We start from the raw sequence: 17,700 nt of genomic DNA, 5'->3' as shown, positions 1-17,700 counted from the left end.
ATGACTTTCTCACATATTCCCCAGAACCTACAGAACGTGAAATAATTGGTGCAAGATGTTTTCTGCATTTCCAGTGTCAGTGAGTTTAAGTTCAAATATTATGTGATGTCCCATGGAGACCACTGTGAGTTTGGAACCAAGATACATGTAATATTGATTTAATGGTATAAAGGATTAAAAACTTCATGAATTATTTAAATTCCTTTTCTAGAGGTGACTAGCAGTACTAAAATAAAAGCACAGGTAGATACCTTTACTGTTTTACATCTAAAATCTGTTTTAAGACAGGATTTACTTTTGTAATTAACCTCTGTAGTTCATTAAACACAAAACCAAGTGATACATGAGAATTATACACACTTAGCCTTTATAGACAAACATGCAGTCTCCCATATGCTTTGACAAAGCAAAGGTGAAAATGATAAAGGTTAGCTTTACTTTGCCTTGTAAATGAAAAAATACTGACAATACTAAATTATTTTCTTCTTTTGGAAAATGAAGTGCTACATTTAGAGGATTTCTCAGAAAGACTGAGCTGGAGCTGGGGTGAAAATATCTTGCAGCACACTCACAATTACTTCAAAAACAGGAAGCATTTAATTTGGGTTGAGACTCAGTCTTCCTCTCATCTAGTAAGAACATATTTTATGGGAATCCTAGGACTTCAAGGGTCTGATCAGTTTTTCAGTGTTGCCAGCTTATAGGCAAACCCCTGATATGAGGCACTGATAGTCCAACCTATTCATTCCTCCAGCTGCATATTTTAGAAGAGAATTCAGTAAAGGACAGACATTAATTTTAGATGCACTTCAAAAGGATGAGATCAGCTGGAGTCAGATAAGCAAGCAGAGTTTTGATCCTCCTCAAACTTTGTTTGACCTTTCCTTCAAACCAAAATGCAACCGGATGTGCTGGGACACCAAGTCTCCCATAGCTTCAGCACCAAAGATAAAGGAAGCTGATACCTGCACCACTTAATGCAAATCAGCCTTTCCCAGAAAAGCACCATGGTAGGTCTTCATGTAGCATTTTAATAACCCTGCTTTAGCACACTATAAAGCACAGAGGACACATTACAGGCATATTAATGCAGTTGTTATTTCATGCTCTTCTTGCACACACTTCAAACTTTTTATAAACAAAATGTATGAAAGCCTTATGAAAATAATTCTTCATCTTCAATACATTGAAAAGAATGAACAGTTTCGTGCCTGTTTATCACAAGAGTAAATATTTATCTCTACTTGCTGGTAAAAAAACCCAAGACAAACAGTTTGCAAAGGATTGAGGCAAAGGTGGTCCCAGTGTGAGAGATGAAGTTCAGACCTATGAAGATGAGATATGTGAGTTCACAGCAGGCCACGAATTCTGATATACATCTCTCCACTAACTAAATTCTGGCCACGAATTTTGATATACATCTCTACACTAACTAAAGTAGGCAATAAATCTATTCTGATCCTTACTACTAGCCAGCCACAACAGAAAAAGATTTTTATAACCTATTTCTGTAATTTTTTTGTGCTTTATAGTCACAATATCATCTCCTATTCTATCCTCTTCCTTCTGCTCTAAATGCTTTTTTTCCTATGTCTGTCCCAACACTCCAGCAGCTATTTCAGGCCAGAATATCTGTTGGAAGAAATTGGGACAGCTCCATGAAATCAGTGAAAGCATATTTAAGTGCTCCTAGAAAAACAGATGCCATACAATTTTACTTCGTATTACAGAAGTTGCAAGAATAAACAAAAATTCCTGAGATTACCTTTTTATTTCAAGTGATATCCATTACTAAATTTAAATCTGGAAACAGAAGCTTTTCTACACAGAATGAGCCACAGTTCTCAGGGTTGAAAGGCTGGAATTACATTCTATTTTGTTGTGCTTATAAGTGTTACCATCTATCTCCTAAGATGCCTGCAGGAAAACATGTATTCTCACTTAACCAAAGGTTTTACAAGTTGCTTTGATACACAAGGATTTGACACAGATAAATAATATTCCAACAAAAAACCAGCAGACTAAAGCTCCAGAGATCTAGATTTAGTTCCTAGACATCCAAAAGGCTTTATCTGCAACCTCATTAGTTTTGCTGAACATTTTGTTGCTGCAAGAGCTACTCTGGTAGCAGATCAAATGTGAAAGGTTTATTATTGCTGACTTCTTCCTTTTATTTATGCTATTTTCTTTGAAATCCAGACCTTTCTCTTACTCTTTTCTCTATAAATACTTTGCTGTATTTCAAGTACAGTGTTGTAACAGATGCTGTTAACATAACAACAGCAACCAGACTTGTGAACAGATATCAGTATTATAATAAAATAAAAACACTCATATATATACATAATCCTTAGCACTCAACAGAGTCCTAATATTTCATGTTCATTAACACATTTTATTATATTGTTCTCCTGGTATAATAGAGAAATCTTTCAAATAAACATGAGTTCACCTTAGGCTACATCTTCACAGTCCACTTGGCACTTAAGTTAATGGCTGGACTTAGTGATCTTAAGTGTCTTTTCTCACTTTAATGATTCTATGATTCCAAGCCCAAATATTTCATGATAATGTCAAGGTGAGATTCCTTTCTTCTACAATCCAGTTCACGGCATGGGTGTTTAAGCTGCTTGCCAAGCAGCTCCTAAAGCACTACTGTTAATTACAGTGCAATGTTGCACAGTACATAGCCACAATTTTCAGTTTTCTTCAAACAAAAGAGTGATGGTTTCAAGATATACCAACAAGCAGCTCAGCTATGCAACAAAAAGGTAGAAGAACAACTGGAACTAGCACAAGTGGTATTGTAGTTATTAATAATAACAATTCTTGGTTTTGCTTCTTGTGTGAGCTGACACAGACAGGACGCAGGAACAACGACGAAACCACAGATGAAATGCAATCATAAATTTATCCTCATTACCTGGCCAACCAGGGGAGCCCTGAAGCAGCACCTGGGCAAAGACATACAAGTGGGGATGCAGACACTGCAGAGCTCAGTCCATGCCAGAGGATCACCCAGCCTACTGTACTGTAGGGGTTTCCACAGACATAATTTACCACTCTGCTTGGTCTTTGAAGCAGCAGGGCAGGGATCTCAGCCATGTTTGATACTGTGCATCTATCACAGGCCTATGTTATCTAAACACAGATGTTTGACTTGTCCAACACAGAGGGCCCAAAAAAGTAATAATATGATATATGTGGGTTTTGACACCTGCACTTGACTGTGTTTACAGTCCTCCTCACCAACCTTCTGATTTTCCTAGATATTTCTATTTGTCACCAGAATTTACTTAATTTCAAAACCTCTTATTCAAGCATTCATTTCTGTCTATGCACTCTGGCTGTGTTTATAGGTAAGTCTTCCTGAACCCTTACATGACCACATCAAATGCAAGCTATGGAAGGTTTGGTGCTGTCTCAGAGCACACCATTGAATTACAGCATCTTTGACCTTCCCCACAGTGCTCTAATCCACAGTCCTATGAACCAATACTGCTATTATGTCAATAAAGGTTTAATTAATTCCGTGCACTACATTTTCCCCAAAGTCTCTTATGTTTGCTTTTCCTCATTCTCTGTCCCTATACAGAAGCACAGACTGCTCCTCTCCTCCTCTGTACACAGCTCAGTAGCATCATGTGAGCTTGTAAGAAAGGTGCCAGGCCCTCATTAATGACAACCACAAAGTCTCCAAGGCTGAGACTTAGACAAAGTGTTGTGCCAAAGCACAGGATTTCACCAGCTCACAAGACCTGCAATTTACTGAATTATCTAAATTCCTATATCACCTGACTGAAGCCTTCTCTTTTGTTGTAAAAACTCCAGCAGAGACAGGAAATGTGCTCTGTCCTCTGCAAGAATTGTTTAATTGTGCACAGTGAGGCCATGAAATACATAAAACAATCTACAGTTTCATTCTGATCACAGATATTAGAGTTTAGTAAGCTCTTTCAAGGGCTTCATAGGAGTTTCAATTAAAATAAAGCTAGCAATGTTGTTTGCCACATTGACTGTCACAATGAGGGATTGGTTTGTGGTTGATTTTACAGCATAAATAGGCACCTTAGGGTCAAGTTGCAACATATATCATTTACCTGCGTGTCTCTACAAATAAAAAGCAGTGAAAATATTAATTTGATCTCATTCCTCTTTTCTTCTTATTTTTCACCCCAGAAAAACTATAAAACTTTGGCAAATGCTGACAAGAAATTATGAGAGGCCTCTAAAAGTATTAAACAACCCAGTACCCACTGTAAATCCTGGAAGGCTTTTGCATTTACACACCTATTTATTGTACGCTAGATTTCAAAATGGAATTTGGTATAAAATTTTATCTTTTAAACATCAAAGGACATTATCATTACAATAATAGCCTAATTCTTTTAAAAGTGCTCTATGGAGTACTAATGGAACCCTACCATAGCAATATAAGAAACTGTCTGTATTTTTCTCTTTTAACCTCAAATTCCCCAAGTTCAGCCAGTAACACTACTGAGAATATTTTCACACTTAATGGTTCTAAAAAAATAACAAAATTTTATTTCAGCTGAACACTACGACACTACTTTAACTGAAATTAAATTATTTTTTGAAAACACTTTGGTCCTTTGAGGGTGCTTTTTTTTATCCTGGATATCTATTATAAGTAGAATCTATATGATATTGTGTATTGTTGCTATATACATATATAGAGAAAGAAAATACCCCTATGCTGAGTGCATTGGGTTTGCACAGCAATGTTTGGTAGCAGATTAGTCTACTGGGGTGGCTTCCTTGAGACACTTCTAGAGAAGCCTTCCCACATCCTACAGCCAACACCAGCCAGCTTCAAGATGGACATGCCACTGGTCCATTGACTCAGCTCAAGGTTGCGTTATCAGTGACAGCAGCAGCACCTCTGGGATAATGTATTTAAGAAGTCCACAACAGCAACTACAACAGGAGTGAAGAGGTGAGGATATGAGAGGGTAACAGCCCTGCAGACACCAAGGTCAGTGCAGAAGAAGGGGCAGGAGGTGCTCCAAGTGCCAGAGCAGAGGTTCCTCTGCAGCCCCCAGTGCAGCCCATGGTGAGGCAGCTGTGTCCTGCAGCCCATGGAGGTCCAGGATGGAGCAGAGATCCACCTGCAGCCCATGGAGCCCCAGGATGGAGCAGAGATCCACCTGCAGCCCATGGAGCCCCAGGATGGAGCAGAGATCCACCTGCAGCCCACGGAGCCCCAGGATGGAGCAGAGATCCACCTGCAGCTCATGGAGCCCCAGGATGGAGCAGAGATCCACCTGCAGCTCATGGAGCCCCAGGATGGAGCAGAGATCCACCTGCAGCCCATGGAGCCCCAGGATGGAGCAGAGATCCACCTGCAGCCCACGGAGCCCCAGGATCGAGCAGAGATCCACCAGGTAGAGAGTTAATGAGTAAAGTTGAGCCCATGATTAAAAGGAGAGGTAGGGGGAAGTGGTGTAAGATTTGGGTTTATTTCCCACTATCCTACTCTGCTATTGATTGGCAATCAAATAAATACACCCCAAGTTGGGTCTGTTTTGCCTCTGATGGTAATTGGTGACCAACTTCTCCTAGTTCTTATCTCAACCCATGAGATTTTGTTATGTTCTCCCTCCCCTGTCCAGCTGAGGAGAGCAGTGACAGAGAGAGATTGGTACCAAGCCAGGGCAAAGCCACCACACTGAGACAGAGCAGCTTAGGAAACAACACATGAGAAAGGTGAAATACTTGAACTGCCAGTGGAAGAAAAAGCCATCCAGAATTCAAGTAGCATTATGATATCACTGTTCTCTTTTTAACACTTTGGTATTTGTAGTTTATGAATTTATTAAATCATGCCAAAAGACTTAAAAATTTTTATTATTTTTTGAAAATATCTTTTCACTGTCTCCGTTTCAATGAAGAAAAAGTTTATGCTTTAGTAACAACTTTCAGACTGAAGCAGAAGAATTTTTGCCCTTGTACCTAAGCTGTCTCTTAGCTCGGAATATTTGTACTGTAAGATCTAGTCCAAGTCCACTTCATCATTAGCATAGGAAGATTACTTAAATTATTAAAAACCAAAACAGACACTATGTTTTTTGCATAAGATACTTACAGAATCTTTAAAGAGACCAAAATATTTGAACTTCAGCAGAACCTGACAGGTTGATCAATTTTAGTCTTAGAAAATCACCTTCTTAATCTCTTAGTTTCCAAGCAAACTGGAGATAATAATACCACCTCCTTCAAAAGAGTGAGTATCTAAAGATTAGTTAAGCATTACATAATTCATCACATTTGGGGCATTAGAATTATTTCCAGGTTCCTTTGATGATTTATGCCTCCTACCTGACGCCACGTGTTGCCACAGTCAGATGTTATGTACATCTCTTCTTTATACTCCACCAGCTGGGACCCCAGGTTACCTGTCACAAAAGAGGAGAAAACAAGGGTTGCATCCACATGAGCAAGAGAGATTGGATCTAGCCCTGATGCCAGTCTGAGTAAGAAGTTTCCAGGTCAGAGCAAGAACCAAACACAGTTGAACAGGCTTACTTCATTTCTGGTAGAACCAGCTAAATCCTTTAAGAACACAAATGTACAATTTCAAAGTTCTCCTTTCCATTGCTAAGTTGTCCATAGGTGGAAGCAATGAGGCTTGATTCTAATACCAAAATACCAACATTTTAGTTTTGTTGCTGCATGCTGAAAATTTATTATGAAACAACATGTATTCAAGATGTAAATATGAAACACCCATAAACTCAGAAGCTTTAACCTTAATCTACTGTAAAGTTATTCACATTGTACTCAAACTGTTAAAATGAAATATTTTATCTTTAAAGCTTGATAAAGTGGTAGCTAGACTGGAATCTGGTGAAATATGCAACACAAAAAGAGGGTATAGGGCTTTTGAAAAAGAGTAAATACAAAAGAATTGAAAGCAGAATTATTTGATTTACCGAAATATTAAGCAGAAAGTTACTGAATATACTGACAAATAGCACTGAGGATAATTCAGTTAACTGAATTCAAAGTTAACAGAAGTGTTAAACTTGGGGAAGATGATAGCAGATGCAGTCCCAAATACAGAGATCTCCATCTTTTAACATGCAGTACTTCAAATAGCGAATTATTAAACCATCAGGCAGCTTAATGTTCTAGAGGAGAATCATGCATGGCACAATATTCCTTCTAAATGATATCCTCCTGGGGATTTAGACTTAAATATATGGTTTGAATGTTTTCACTGTAGAAATAAGACGAAAATTATCAGATCCTCTTAAGCAGAAGAGATGATGAAAGAAAACACTTGAGATTAGAACAGCACTATGAAATTTCACTTGTGTATTATATAAATAGCTGGTTTTTTATCACTAGACCAGATCTGTTTATACAGAGTGTGCTTACTGGTGCTGAATGGTTCCCAAGAGGAATGACAGCACCCACTGCCCAAAATACACACTCTATTTAGACCATCAAGGGTGCATGTGCTCCACTCTTGGATAAGATAACTCTACCTCATTTAATCCTAAATACATCCCAGACAGGACGGAATACTTATATTGAATCAGGGAATTTATAGGAGTCAGTTAATTCCTTTAAATTGCATCTAACAGTTCAGAAGATGCCACTTCCCATTCTTGGGCTTTTCTTGGGTTTTCATCTTTCCAACACACTCCACATTCTCTAATTTATCACATAATTCAGTAAAGATTTAGTTGCTCATAGAATCATAGAATATGTTGAGTTGGAGGGGACCCATCAAGATCATTTAATCCAACTCCTGGCCCTGCACAGGACACCTCAAGGATCACACCATGTGCCTGAGAGCATTGTCCAAATGTTTCTTGAACTCTGTCAGGCTTGATGCTGTGACCCTTTCCCTGGGGAGCCTGTTCCAAAGCTCAATCACCTTCTAGGTGAAAAACCTTTTCCTGATATCTAACCTAGACCTCCCATGAATATAACCAAATGAAATAGTTCCAAAAGGAAAGCTGTAGACATTAATTCAGTTATATTTTCTCCCCAAATTCAGCTTTAAGATTAATCTGATCACTAGAAGGAGATATGAATGAGAAATCACCTTCTCAGGGCTGAAGGAAGGGAAGGAAGATTTGATAAACTGCATATACAAAATACATTTCTTCTGCTATACTTACTTTACTCTGTTATACTTTTCACTGCTATATCACCTGCAAATGGACATATTCTTGTGCTACTGAAGTTAATCACAGAATGTTTTCTATAGGACAGGTGAAAACAGAAATATTTATCTGCTTGCTAGAATCTAACATACTGCTGTCAGTCTACACTCTTCTTTACACAGATAACTTTAATAAATGCAGTGTTAGTTTTGCTCCTGAATAAATGTTGTTTATTCTACCTCTTTTCACCACTTGCTGAATTCCACTTGCATGAGTAGGTCTTTATTTTGAGCATTGCTAGGGATCTGCACTTTAAAGAATTCAGTGGTAAATTGCCTTGCTAATGGAAAATTGCTCTGTAAACTAAACAGCATCTACTGGTGCTTCATTAAAAAGCCTTTTCTATCCAGCTGATTTAGTAATGACATTAGCAACATTGTACTTGCAGCTCTGTTAAAAGACAGACGTGACTTCTCCTAGTTCTGATTTTACCTTTACTGTCTTTTCTTGGTAAAAGACCAAAAGGAGTTGGTGGGCTCAGTTATAATTCCAGAGACTTTTCATTCTGCCTAAACCACAACTGATGCCAACAGGAATAGAATCTGGGACCCTGCTTTGGGAAAAAGGACTTCAGTGATATTTGACCTTTGAAAAGAGTCCATCGATGGGCCAAGGGGGGAAGCCCAGAAGTGGTGCATGCAGGACCTGCTGATTGTTGACACAATGTTTAATTGTGTCATTAATGAAGGCTGTAGCTTTCACTACTTCCAGATTTTTTGGAACAACAATTACATTACGTAATTTTGCAAACTTTGTAAAATGAAGTCTTCAAGCAGAAAAAAAATCCCCAAACATAAAACTTCCTTACTTTTCTGTAAGGAAGGATAAAACTTCTAAGTGCAGCTGAGTTTTCTCTGTGGGTACCATAGACCATGGCCTGCTGAAAAAGAGCATCAGTGGATTCAGACAGAAAAAGCAGGCAAGGCCAAAAGAAGGAAAGCTGCAGCAAACGGGAGACAGGCAGGCTCCTGCAAAGTGCACAGGGAAGCACCCATGCAGCCAAACCTGACATGTGACAGACAGAAGGAAACTTCCACAGGAACACATAATGATGCATAAATTTTATAAGCCACAGAAAAGCCACACTGAAAGCTGTTAGCCTGAAAAAATAGAACTGGAATAAAACCAAGTCCTTCAAAGATCCAAGAGAACTCGCCCGACTTTTATTAGCAAACCTTTCTATTTAACATGTGTGACACAAGAGTTATGAGTTTTCTCTAGTTAAAAAGTTACATTGTTTTAACTTTATTTTTCAATATGCTAATAAAAAATAACTTCAAAGATTTGGAGCATTTTGTTCTTTTTGAGATTTAAAATAAAGTGCATAATTTTAGGCCCTAGCTACCTTGTAGAGTGTTGTGTTACTGGATAAAGCAGCTAACTTAACACAGTGTGTGTAATGGCACCCCATAAACCCCTTCACAACAGCTCCAATTCACATCAAATGAAATGCAAAAAAATCCTGACATTAATAACACCGCAAACAAACGACTGCAAAGCCACAGCAGCACTCAAAGAAAAACCAAGAAATTCTGAAGCTTTCCATGACATATCTGAGGAGAATTATAAAACATATTTGTGGTAAGTGTGGCACCCAACAACATGTGAGCAAAATGACACTGTGACCAAGTGACAGGAGAAGGTGAGAAAGACACAATTATGACCAGCCCAGGACTGGATGACAACAATGTTTAAGTACAATTCCCACCATGTCCTGAAGTGTTTGGATTGTACCACACCCCATAAATATCAGTGTGCTACATTGCCTGGTGGGCCACACCAAAATGTGTTTCTTATTACAGCTGTAAATACCTGCAGTAACTCCTCAGGTGTGCCACTACAGCAAGGAAACTTTTTTATCATGTTAGTGTGTCTGTGTTAGATCTCAAAATCCATCTGGGGGAACAAGCAAATGTAATCTAATACACTGAAGGCAACTCAGGCTCATACTGAAAAAGCAACTGCAACTGGAATGGGGACTCAGCTGCAGGCATGTGCTTTTTGGGGCTGTGGTAGAGTGAATTTTCTTCACAGCACCTGGTACAGGGCTGTGTTTTGGACCTGTACTGAGAAGGTGTTGTTGACAATACAAAGGTGTTTTCAGTCCTGCAGCGCTTACACAGAGTCAAAGCCTTTTCTGCTCCACACCCCACTCCAGCAGCAAGGAGGCAGAGGGTTCCCAAGGAATTGGAAATGGGCACAGCCAGGACAAATGAGCCCAGCTGACCTGGGGATATTCCAGGCCAAGTGTCAGCATGTTCAGCAGTAAACTGGGGGAGAGGTTGGTGCAGGGGCATTGCTCAGGGACAGGCTGGGCACCAGGTGGTTGGAGGTGAGCAACTGTTTTTATTTACATCACTTCCCTTTCTTGGATTTCATTTTTCTCTCTCATTTTTCCTTTAATTTCAATTTATTATTATTATTATTATTATTATTATTATTATTATTATTATTATTATTATTATTATTATTATTATTATTAATTTCAGTTGTTTAAAATGCTCTTCTCTCAATCCATGAATTTCCTCGCTTTTACCCTCCCAATTCCCTTCCCCCCATTCTCCCTGTGTGATGCTTAGGTGCTGGCTGGACTTAAACCATGCCAAGGCTTTATTAGCCACAGCTACAAATGGTACCATTCTAACATGACTGAGTGTCCTGAAAACTCCTCTGACACAGAGTGACACAGAGTGTTTGCCATCCAGTTTCAGCAAGTTTTGTTTGTAATACAGAAATTTCTCAAATATTTCTTACAATATTTTGTATTCTTTTTGTGACTAATAAGACACACATTTGTGTGTCTACTCCAATGCCTGGGGGATGATACACGCCTGAATTGTCCTTAAACACTCTCCCAAAGGCTTTTGCCACCAACACAGCCAGGACACTCTGCTAGATGGACTCTGCTTGAGTCAGTTTTTTGCTCTGCTGTTATGTTCTGACACTGCTTCTATTCAGGAAGCAAAAGGAAATATTTTGGCCTACCTTTTCCAGTTTTTGATTAAGAACAGTAATTTTTCATTTCCTTTACTTGCATTCTTAGAAACCTTTTCAAATTGTGTTTTGGGATACATGAAATCTTCTTTTGCTTTTTCACTTGTCCTGAGTAAAGGCTGATTTTAAGTAACTGCATAAAATCATGTGTTCCATCCTAGCAGGGTGGCAGTACCAAAAACTAGAATACAGAGGCACTAACTACTGTTCAACATAGCTGTTTTCCAAGCTTTCTGTAACTCTGCACATGGAAGTTTAGCAGCTGGTAGCACAGGGATGTAAAAGAAATCAATGTTTTCCAGTGATGTCTGGTGGCCAGCAAAGCTCTCTGGAAAGGTGATATAGCTGGGAGAAACACAGCTCTCAATACAGATCTCAAGAGAGTTGGGCATTTTGGCAGGTTCTTGCTGGATCACAAAAAATATGGAAGATTATTTCATTTAAAATTTACCACGAATTTACATGTTTCAAGTGCTAGTTATCACTGTGTTTACCCATATTTTTATATGTGACTTTGGACATGTTTACAGTAAGAAGAAATAATCCCCATATGCAATGCTTAGATAATCCTTCTAATATGGAAAATCTTTTCCAATCATTTAAATGAAGCATAGAGGCAGACACCTACTCCAAAAAGAGAGATGTGCCTTGCCTGGATTACTGGTAATTAATACAGCTGTAACATGCCCTTGGGCCATGCACAATAAGTTAAAATTTCATGGTTTGCAATCTTGTAGTCACAGTACAGAACAAACATACAACCAATTTGTATTTAAATCTCCCAGACTCGCAGTTTTGCCTGGCAAGCTGAAGATGTGCTCAGATGAGGGAGTGGGGAATCAGAATTGAGGAATGTAGCAAAAATTTAAAGGAATTTCAAGATGTTCACTCCAAAATGTGCTGGAAAATGCTCAATCATCTCCCTGTTCCCTTACCCTTTTTTGATAGAGGCATCCTAGTGTGCTACTTCTGTGAAAAATGATGGAAATTCACCACAATGTATGCAATTATATTTGGCCCTGATATGAGAAAAAGTAAACAGAACTTGTCCAGCACTTCCTCAATTTGTGTGAATGTGCAAAATTTACTGCTTGCTTGATTTGCCATCTGGATTGGAAGCTAAGCAGGCAATTATTGTAAACTAGCACCTGAAAAAGCTACACTTCTCTAAACATTTTTCATAGAAAAGTCCTTAGCAAGTTTATAGTAAAAATTTGCACATCAATTGACACACATTTCATAGCTAATGCTGTGAGAAATAGAAGTCGTTGCCAAGATTAAAATGCACAAAAATCAAATGTAAATGCAAAATCCTACTGCATTTCTTAAAGGGAGCAAAGCAGTTATTTAAAATACCACTTTCGTATGGAGCTACAAAATTTAATATTCTGTCTGAACAATTTTTATATAGACAGAAGCTAAAAATATGAGTTCCTTAGAACTATTTATGCAAGTTTAACGGAGTGGGGTTTTTATTTGTAAACATGAGTTTAAAAAGATGCAATTTTATCATTTTATTAAAGATGTTAAATTTTCCCAATTTTCTAGGTGTTAAATGCAGTTCACCAGTTAATTATTCCTTTTTTTAAATTAAAACAATATTCAGGAGTCTCTGATCTCTGATTTTTCCAGCATTTTCCATATCAAAACTTTACTTAAATCACGGAATAGCTTTTCCATTATCAAAAGCAGCTGTGTTGTATAAGCTTCCCAGAAAGAAGTCAAAATCCACTTTTTAAAGGGATTTTTTTCTTTTTTTGCTTTTTTATTGATAGGGTTCTTATGCTTAGAAACCATATTTCCAGTTCTTATCCACTTGTTTGCATCACTTGTTTGTTTCTACCCTGTGGTTACCCTGCCAGGAAAAAAAAAAAGCATATTCTTCAGTGTCCTTTAGTTTTTCATCTAATGGGGGTTTTCTTGTAAATATTCTCTATTTCCATCAACTGCCAAAGAGACCTTCTTAGCACCTGCTCACTGGTCCTGAAAATTGATTATCAGAATTGTACACAGTTGTATTAATAATGTCACTGTACAGTATTTTGCCAGAGTATTAATAATTCCCTCTCTCTGTTGGCAATTATTTACCTATTTCACACCAAGAATAATTTTGCTTTTTACAGCACAAGGCACTGATGATTCCTAGACATGCTGTGATAAACTGACATTCATGGATCCTCTCATCTTCAGTCATTTCCAGAAGATGTAATCTCCCTAAATCTAACAGTAAAATTCCAATAGTGTGTGATGTGGCCCAAATAATCTGATTCCTGGATCTCCTAAGAACCTAATACTTATGTTGATTCAGGATTCTGAATCAACATATAGGATTATCAGTTTCAAGGATCAGGCCAAAGGAAATTCAAGCTCACTCTATGTAAACATTTCTGATAAGAAGTGTAAGTTTACAAGGGTATCAGGTTTGCCAGATAAGACTGAACACATGCACTGAATCCAGATGACCTGGGCATCCAAATAATGTAAATGCAAGTCCAAATCAGAGTTGATTCAGCTCATCTTTTGGCAAGGGGATGCAGTTGCTCTATAGTATTTTTAAGGCTCCAAAATAGATCCCTTTGCTCTGTTTTCAGCTACAGATGTTTTTCTTCTACCAGAAAAAGGATACACTGCACTCTCTTTCACTCAAACTTTTCCCACTTCCACAGCACCCCTCCCAGGGGGTGGGTAGATAACAGCAAGGTGGCCTGGAACTGAGCAAGGGTGCCTTCTACCATTCCCATTACATTACTGGTTGCTCCACAGGCAAGTCAAATTTAACATATTAGTTCAGTTCCTCCTGAGATCAGGATTTTATCAAAACCACTCCCTCCTGATCACGTTGAGGAAAGTTGTTGACAAGTTGTCTACCTTGCAGAGTAAGACAATGTCACAGTGATAAATGTCACCCTGTTCTAGAAGGGAATTAAGGGCAAAATACTCTTCTACTTTTCTACAAGCTGCCCTCCCTAATGTGGTCTCAGAGAACAGTGCACTTAAAAAAACATCTACAAACCCCAGACAAAAGAAAACAACCAAACATCTCAACAAATATCTGTTCAACACATCAGATTACAGTGCAAAGAGAAAGAAAAATGAAATAGGAATAATGAACAAATTAAATCTCACTGATTAATTTACTACTGGAAGGCATTTAAGCATGATATGATGAGATTCAAATTAAGAATTTACATTTTGAGTGCCTTTGTGAAAAAAGAAGATATTTGAAATGGAAGATACTTTTTTAAACATTTGAATTCATAAGGTTTGACCTGAACACATATCAGGAATCTATCTACAAGGGCATTGCACAAACTCTTAGTCTCATTTGTATCAATAAAAACACAGCAGCATTTCACCAGATAGATCTGTCTCTGGTAAAATACTTTGAACTCGCTTTACATTACAGAAGAACTTGAAGTCTTCAGTTATATTAAAAAATTACCAGTACTGGCAGCTGTCATTCTCTTAAAGCACCAAATATTCTCACCTTGACATTCTCAGGAAACTTTCAACTTAGTAAGCTGTTTGTCAGAGACTAGTGTAGGATAAAGTAGAAGCCATTATTCATTAAAAACAGATGCACTTTTATGAAAAGAGAAGCCTACATGTGTGCATTTCACCTAAACATTATCCATAACATAAGAATAAAATAATACAATTTTAAAAAGCTCTTAGTATCGTTAACATTTAGACAATTTTGAAACAAATAAACAGAAGGTTAAATAAAATGAAGAGATGGGTTACAAAGATACAAAGCAAAACTGAGTTATGTGAATATTTTTCTTGATGAGTGCTCAACACTGCAATGGAATTTCCTTTATTAAATTCCACTTCATACTGACATAACTCCATATGTAAGTTATAATGGAGAAGCCACAACCAGCATCACTCCCAACACAGCCTCTTTCAATTCCTCTCTCTTTAGGCAGAAAGGAATTAATAAAAATTACAAGACAAATTATCCGTATCCAGGCTTAAAGAACAAAGGATTGACCACTGTTTCCATTAGTTTTTCTGGGTTATTCATGATGCTGAAGGGCCTGCACATCAGTTCCAGAGAAAAAGAAAGCAGGACATGTCCTTCAGCCATCACCACACCTCTAGAGCACATTAATGGGGAAGGAGGGACAGCACAGCACAGCAGAGCATGATGGACCCAGGTGACTGATTTAGATCTGATATAGATCTGTGTCTGAGAAGATGCAACTCTGGGCCTTCCATTAACTTATATATTGAATTGTTTCATCATAAAGGATTATTCTGCAGGAAAGCCTTATTTTGGCAATGTTTTTAGCATGGTATTCTTACAAATCCAAAGCCTTCATCTCCAAAGAATCCCTGCCAGATTTCAGGTGTTAAAAAGCAATGCCATGGACTTACCTGCCCCCATGATGAGCCCTGGTGCAGTGTCCTTGGTGTGCACTGTGCCTGACACATAGGGGTTGTCTGCCCACCGCAGATGCAGGTGGAGGTGACAATCAGGCTTGTGGGGGAAGAAGCAGAGAACAGGTTTAAAAATCACTGCTATCACTTATGCTCCTAGAATAAATGAAAGCCCAGACAGGGAGCAGCTTCAGCAATGTATGTCTTCATAAAGAAGAAGAATGGTTGCTTCCCATGGAGCCAAATTCCAGTCTGAAGTATCGGTCTTCACTTTATATCAAGAGTTTCTGGTGATGTCTGCATAGTGTGCCACTGTCTCAACAAAAAGATTTCCAAACTCAAGGAAGTCAGCATTATTATACAAACCCCCTTCTGACTGCATAATTGCTTAAAAATATTAACTAACAGCAACAAGTATTGCATGTTTGTTGGTCCCAGGTAAATGGCAAAATTATTATTAAAAACAACTGTTTGGGCTGAAATGCCTTTTTTAGTAAAAAAGTGGTTTGAAAAATAGCATAATGAATTTAGGACACATCATGTCTCCTTGCTAAGCAACTTACTGCTTCTTGCCCTTTGTGCAGTGCACTCAAAGGTCATATTGTTCACAGCAATGTGACCAGGAGCTTTACCAGGAGCCAGCTGCCAGCTCTGCCTGGGAGCTGCTGCCAGTGCCATTGTCCCACTCATCTCAGACTGATCTGCACCAGACCCCACAGGCTGGAGCCCTGCAGCACAGCCTTGAACTCTCCAAAAGTGAACCAGCAGCTCCAGCCCTTCACTTCTGCCATGGGGAGAGGGAGTAAATCTCTGGCAGTGGCAGGACTACAAGCATTTGTTTTGCCCACAAATGCAGAGCTTTGAGTCTGCAGGAGCAGAGAGTCAGTGGGAAAAATATAAGGCTTTCAGTAAATCCTTGCAAATAATAAAATACTATGGGCACTTGGGACATCTAAACAAACAGAAATAACATCTTACAAAAAGAAAGGAATATTTTATGCAAGTTACCATGGTATTCATTTTCAAGCAACTGTCAGGAGTTCCCTTTAACAGGGAACCAAAGGTTACCTTGGTTTATTATGAAACAAAAATATGAAGAGATGGAAAGAGAAAAATTATTGGTAATCTGTGTTTGACTCATGATGTGCCCCATATATCCAGACACAAATGACTGCCATGATTATCCTGAACTGGGTTGTGTGGCTGACACACAAGAAATGTGCCCTCTTTGTGTCAAAGTGATTTCAAATATGAAATGCAGTGCACCAGAAAGCACTGACTCCTCATTCTGCATGATGACTGGACTAAGAGCCTATGGAACCACAGCTCAAGCAATGCAAGTCCATTTGCCTGCTAAACTCAGCACAAAGCTCTTGGGCTGTTGGAACCACTGCACATCCTGCCATGCAGGTAATTCTTGCACACTTTAGAGGGAGGAGACACCAAAAAGAGCCACTTACAGGTTTGCAGTTGGTGGGTTTGCCGTTCATATCAATGTCTGGAGGGTTTAGAAAATCCCAGTCACGGCCTTTGTTGTAGGTTATCAGGGTTGTAACTTTCCCATCAATTTTCTGGTTGGCCAAAAAGACTCCTTTTACACCTCTGACCTGAAGCATAGAGAAGAAAAGCTAATATCCAGCACATACACGTGTCTTTCAACAAGGATTATCCCTGATTAGCTGCTCTTTTGTGGCTCTGAACTGTGTATCTCAGGTAGTTTCTCCGGAAACTGAAAGGAAAGTGGATGATACCTTAAAAAAATATGAGGAAGGCAAAAATATAAGAGGAAAGGGACAAAGGGGGAATACAAGGACAATTACAAACTGATTTTTATTTCTAAATGTATTTAAAAAAAAGCATATGCAGTTCTCTCCATGTCAGAAGGGTAATTAAAATACATGTTTAATATAGCAAAACACAACAATTTATATAGCAAAATATAAAAATTATGGTACTATGGTCCACCAATAAAGTTTCCCCTCTGCATTTTCTTTAAATAATGGACATTTTTAAAATGCTGTTCTACAAATGATGTAAGCAATTTTTAACAATCATCTAACTTTTAACCTGAATTTCTGTGCCCATATCACACAAATACGTTACAATAACACAACACAGTATCATA

General features: G+C 38.4%; 1 protein-coding gene across 3 annotated transcripts in view; it reads right to left on the bottom strand.

The window, feature by feature from the left end:
• The window catches only part of SORCS2 (sortilin related VPS10 domain containing receptor 2), a 536,859-nt gene that overhangs the window by 60,074 nt on the left and 459,085 nt on the right, over window positions 1-17,700 (bottom strand). For all 3 annotated transcript variants that reach the window (XM_036381659.2, XM_036381658.2, XM_036381660.2), the window contains exons 10-12: window positions 17,036-17,182; window positions 15,573-15,675; window positions 6,340-6,416 (exon numbers count right to left, since the gene is read on the bottom strand). In XM_036381659.2, the coding sequence (XP_036237552.1) occupies window positions 6,340-6,416; window positions 15,573-15,675; window positions 17,036-17,182 (327 nt within the window). The remainder of the gene's footprint in view (window positions 1-6,339; window positions 6,417-15,572; window positions 15,676-17,035; window positions 17,183-17,700) is intronic.

This window comes from Molothrus ater, chromosome 4, assembly GCF_012460135.2.
Source record: "Molothrus ater isolate BHLD 08-10-18 breed brown headed cowbird chromosome 4, BPBGC_Mater_1.1, whole genome shotgun sequence".
Lineage (NCBI taxonomy): Eukaryota > Metazoa > Chordata > Aves > Passeriformes > Icteridae > Molothrus > Molothrus ater.
The sequence above is the reverse complement of the archived record's forward strand: the minus strand, read 5'-3'. Positions and strand labels throughout refer to the sequence as shown.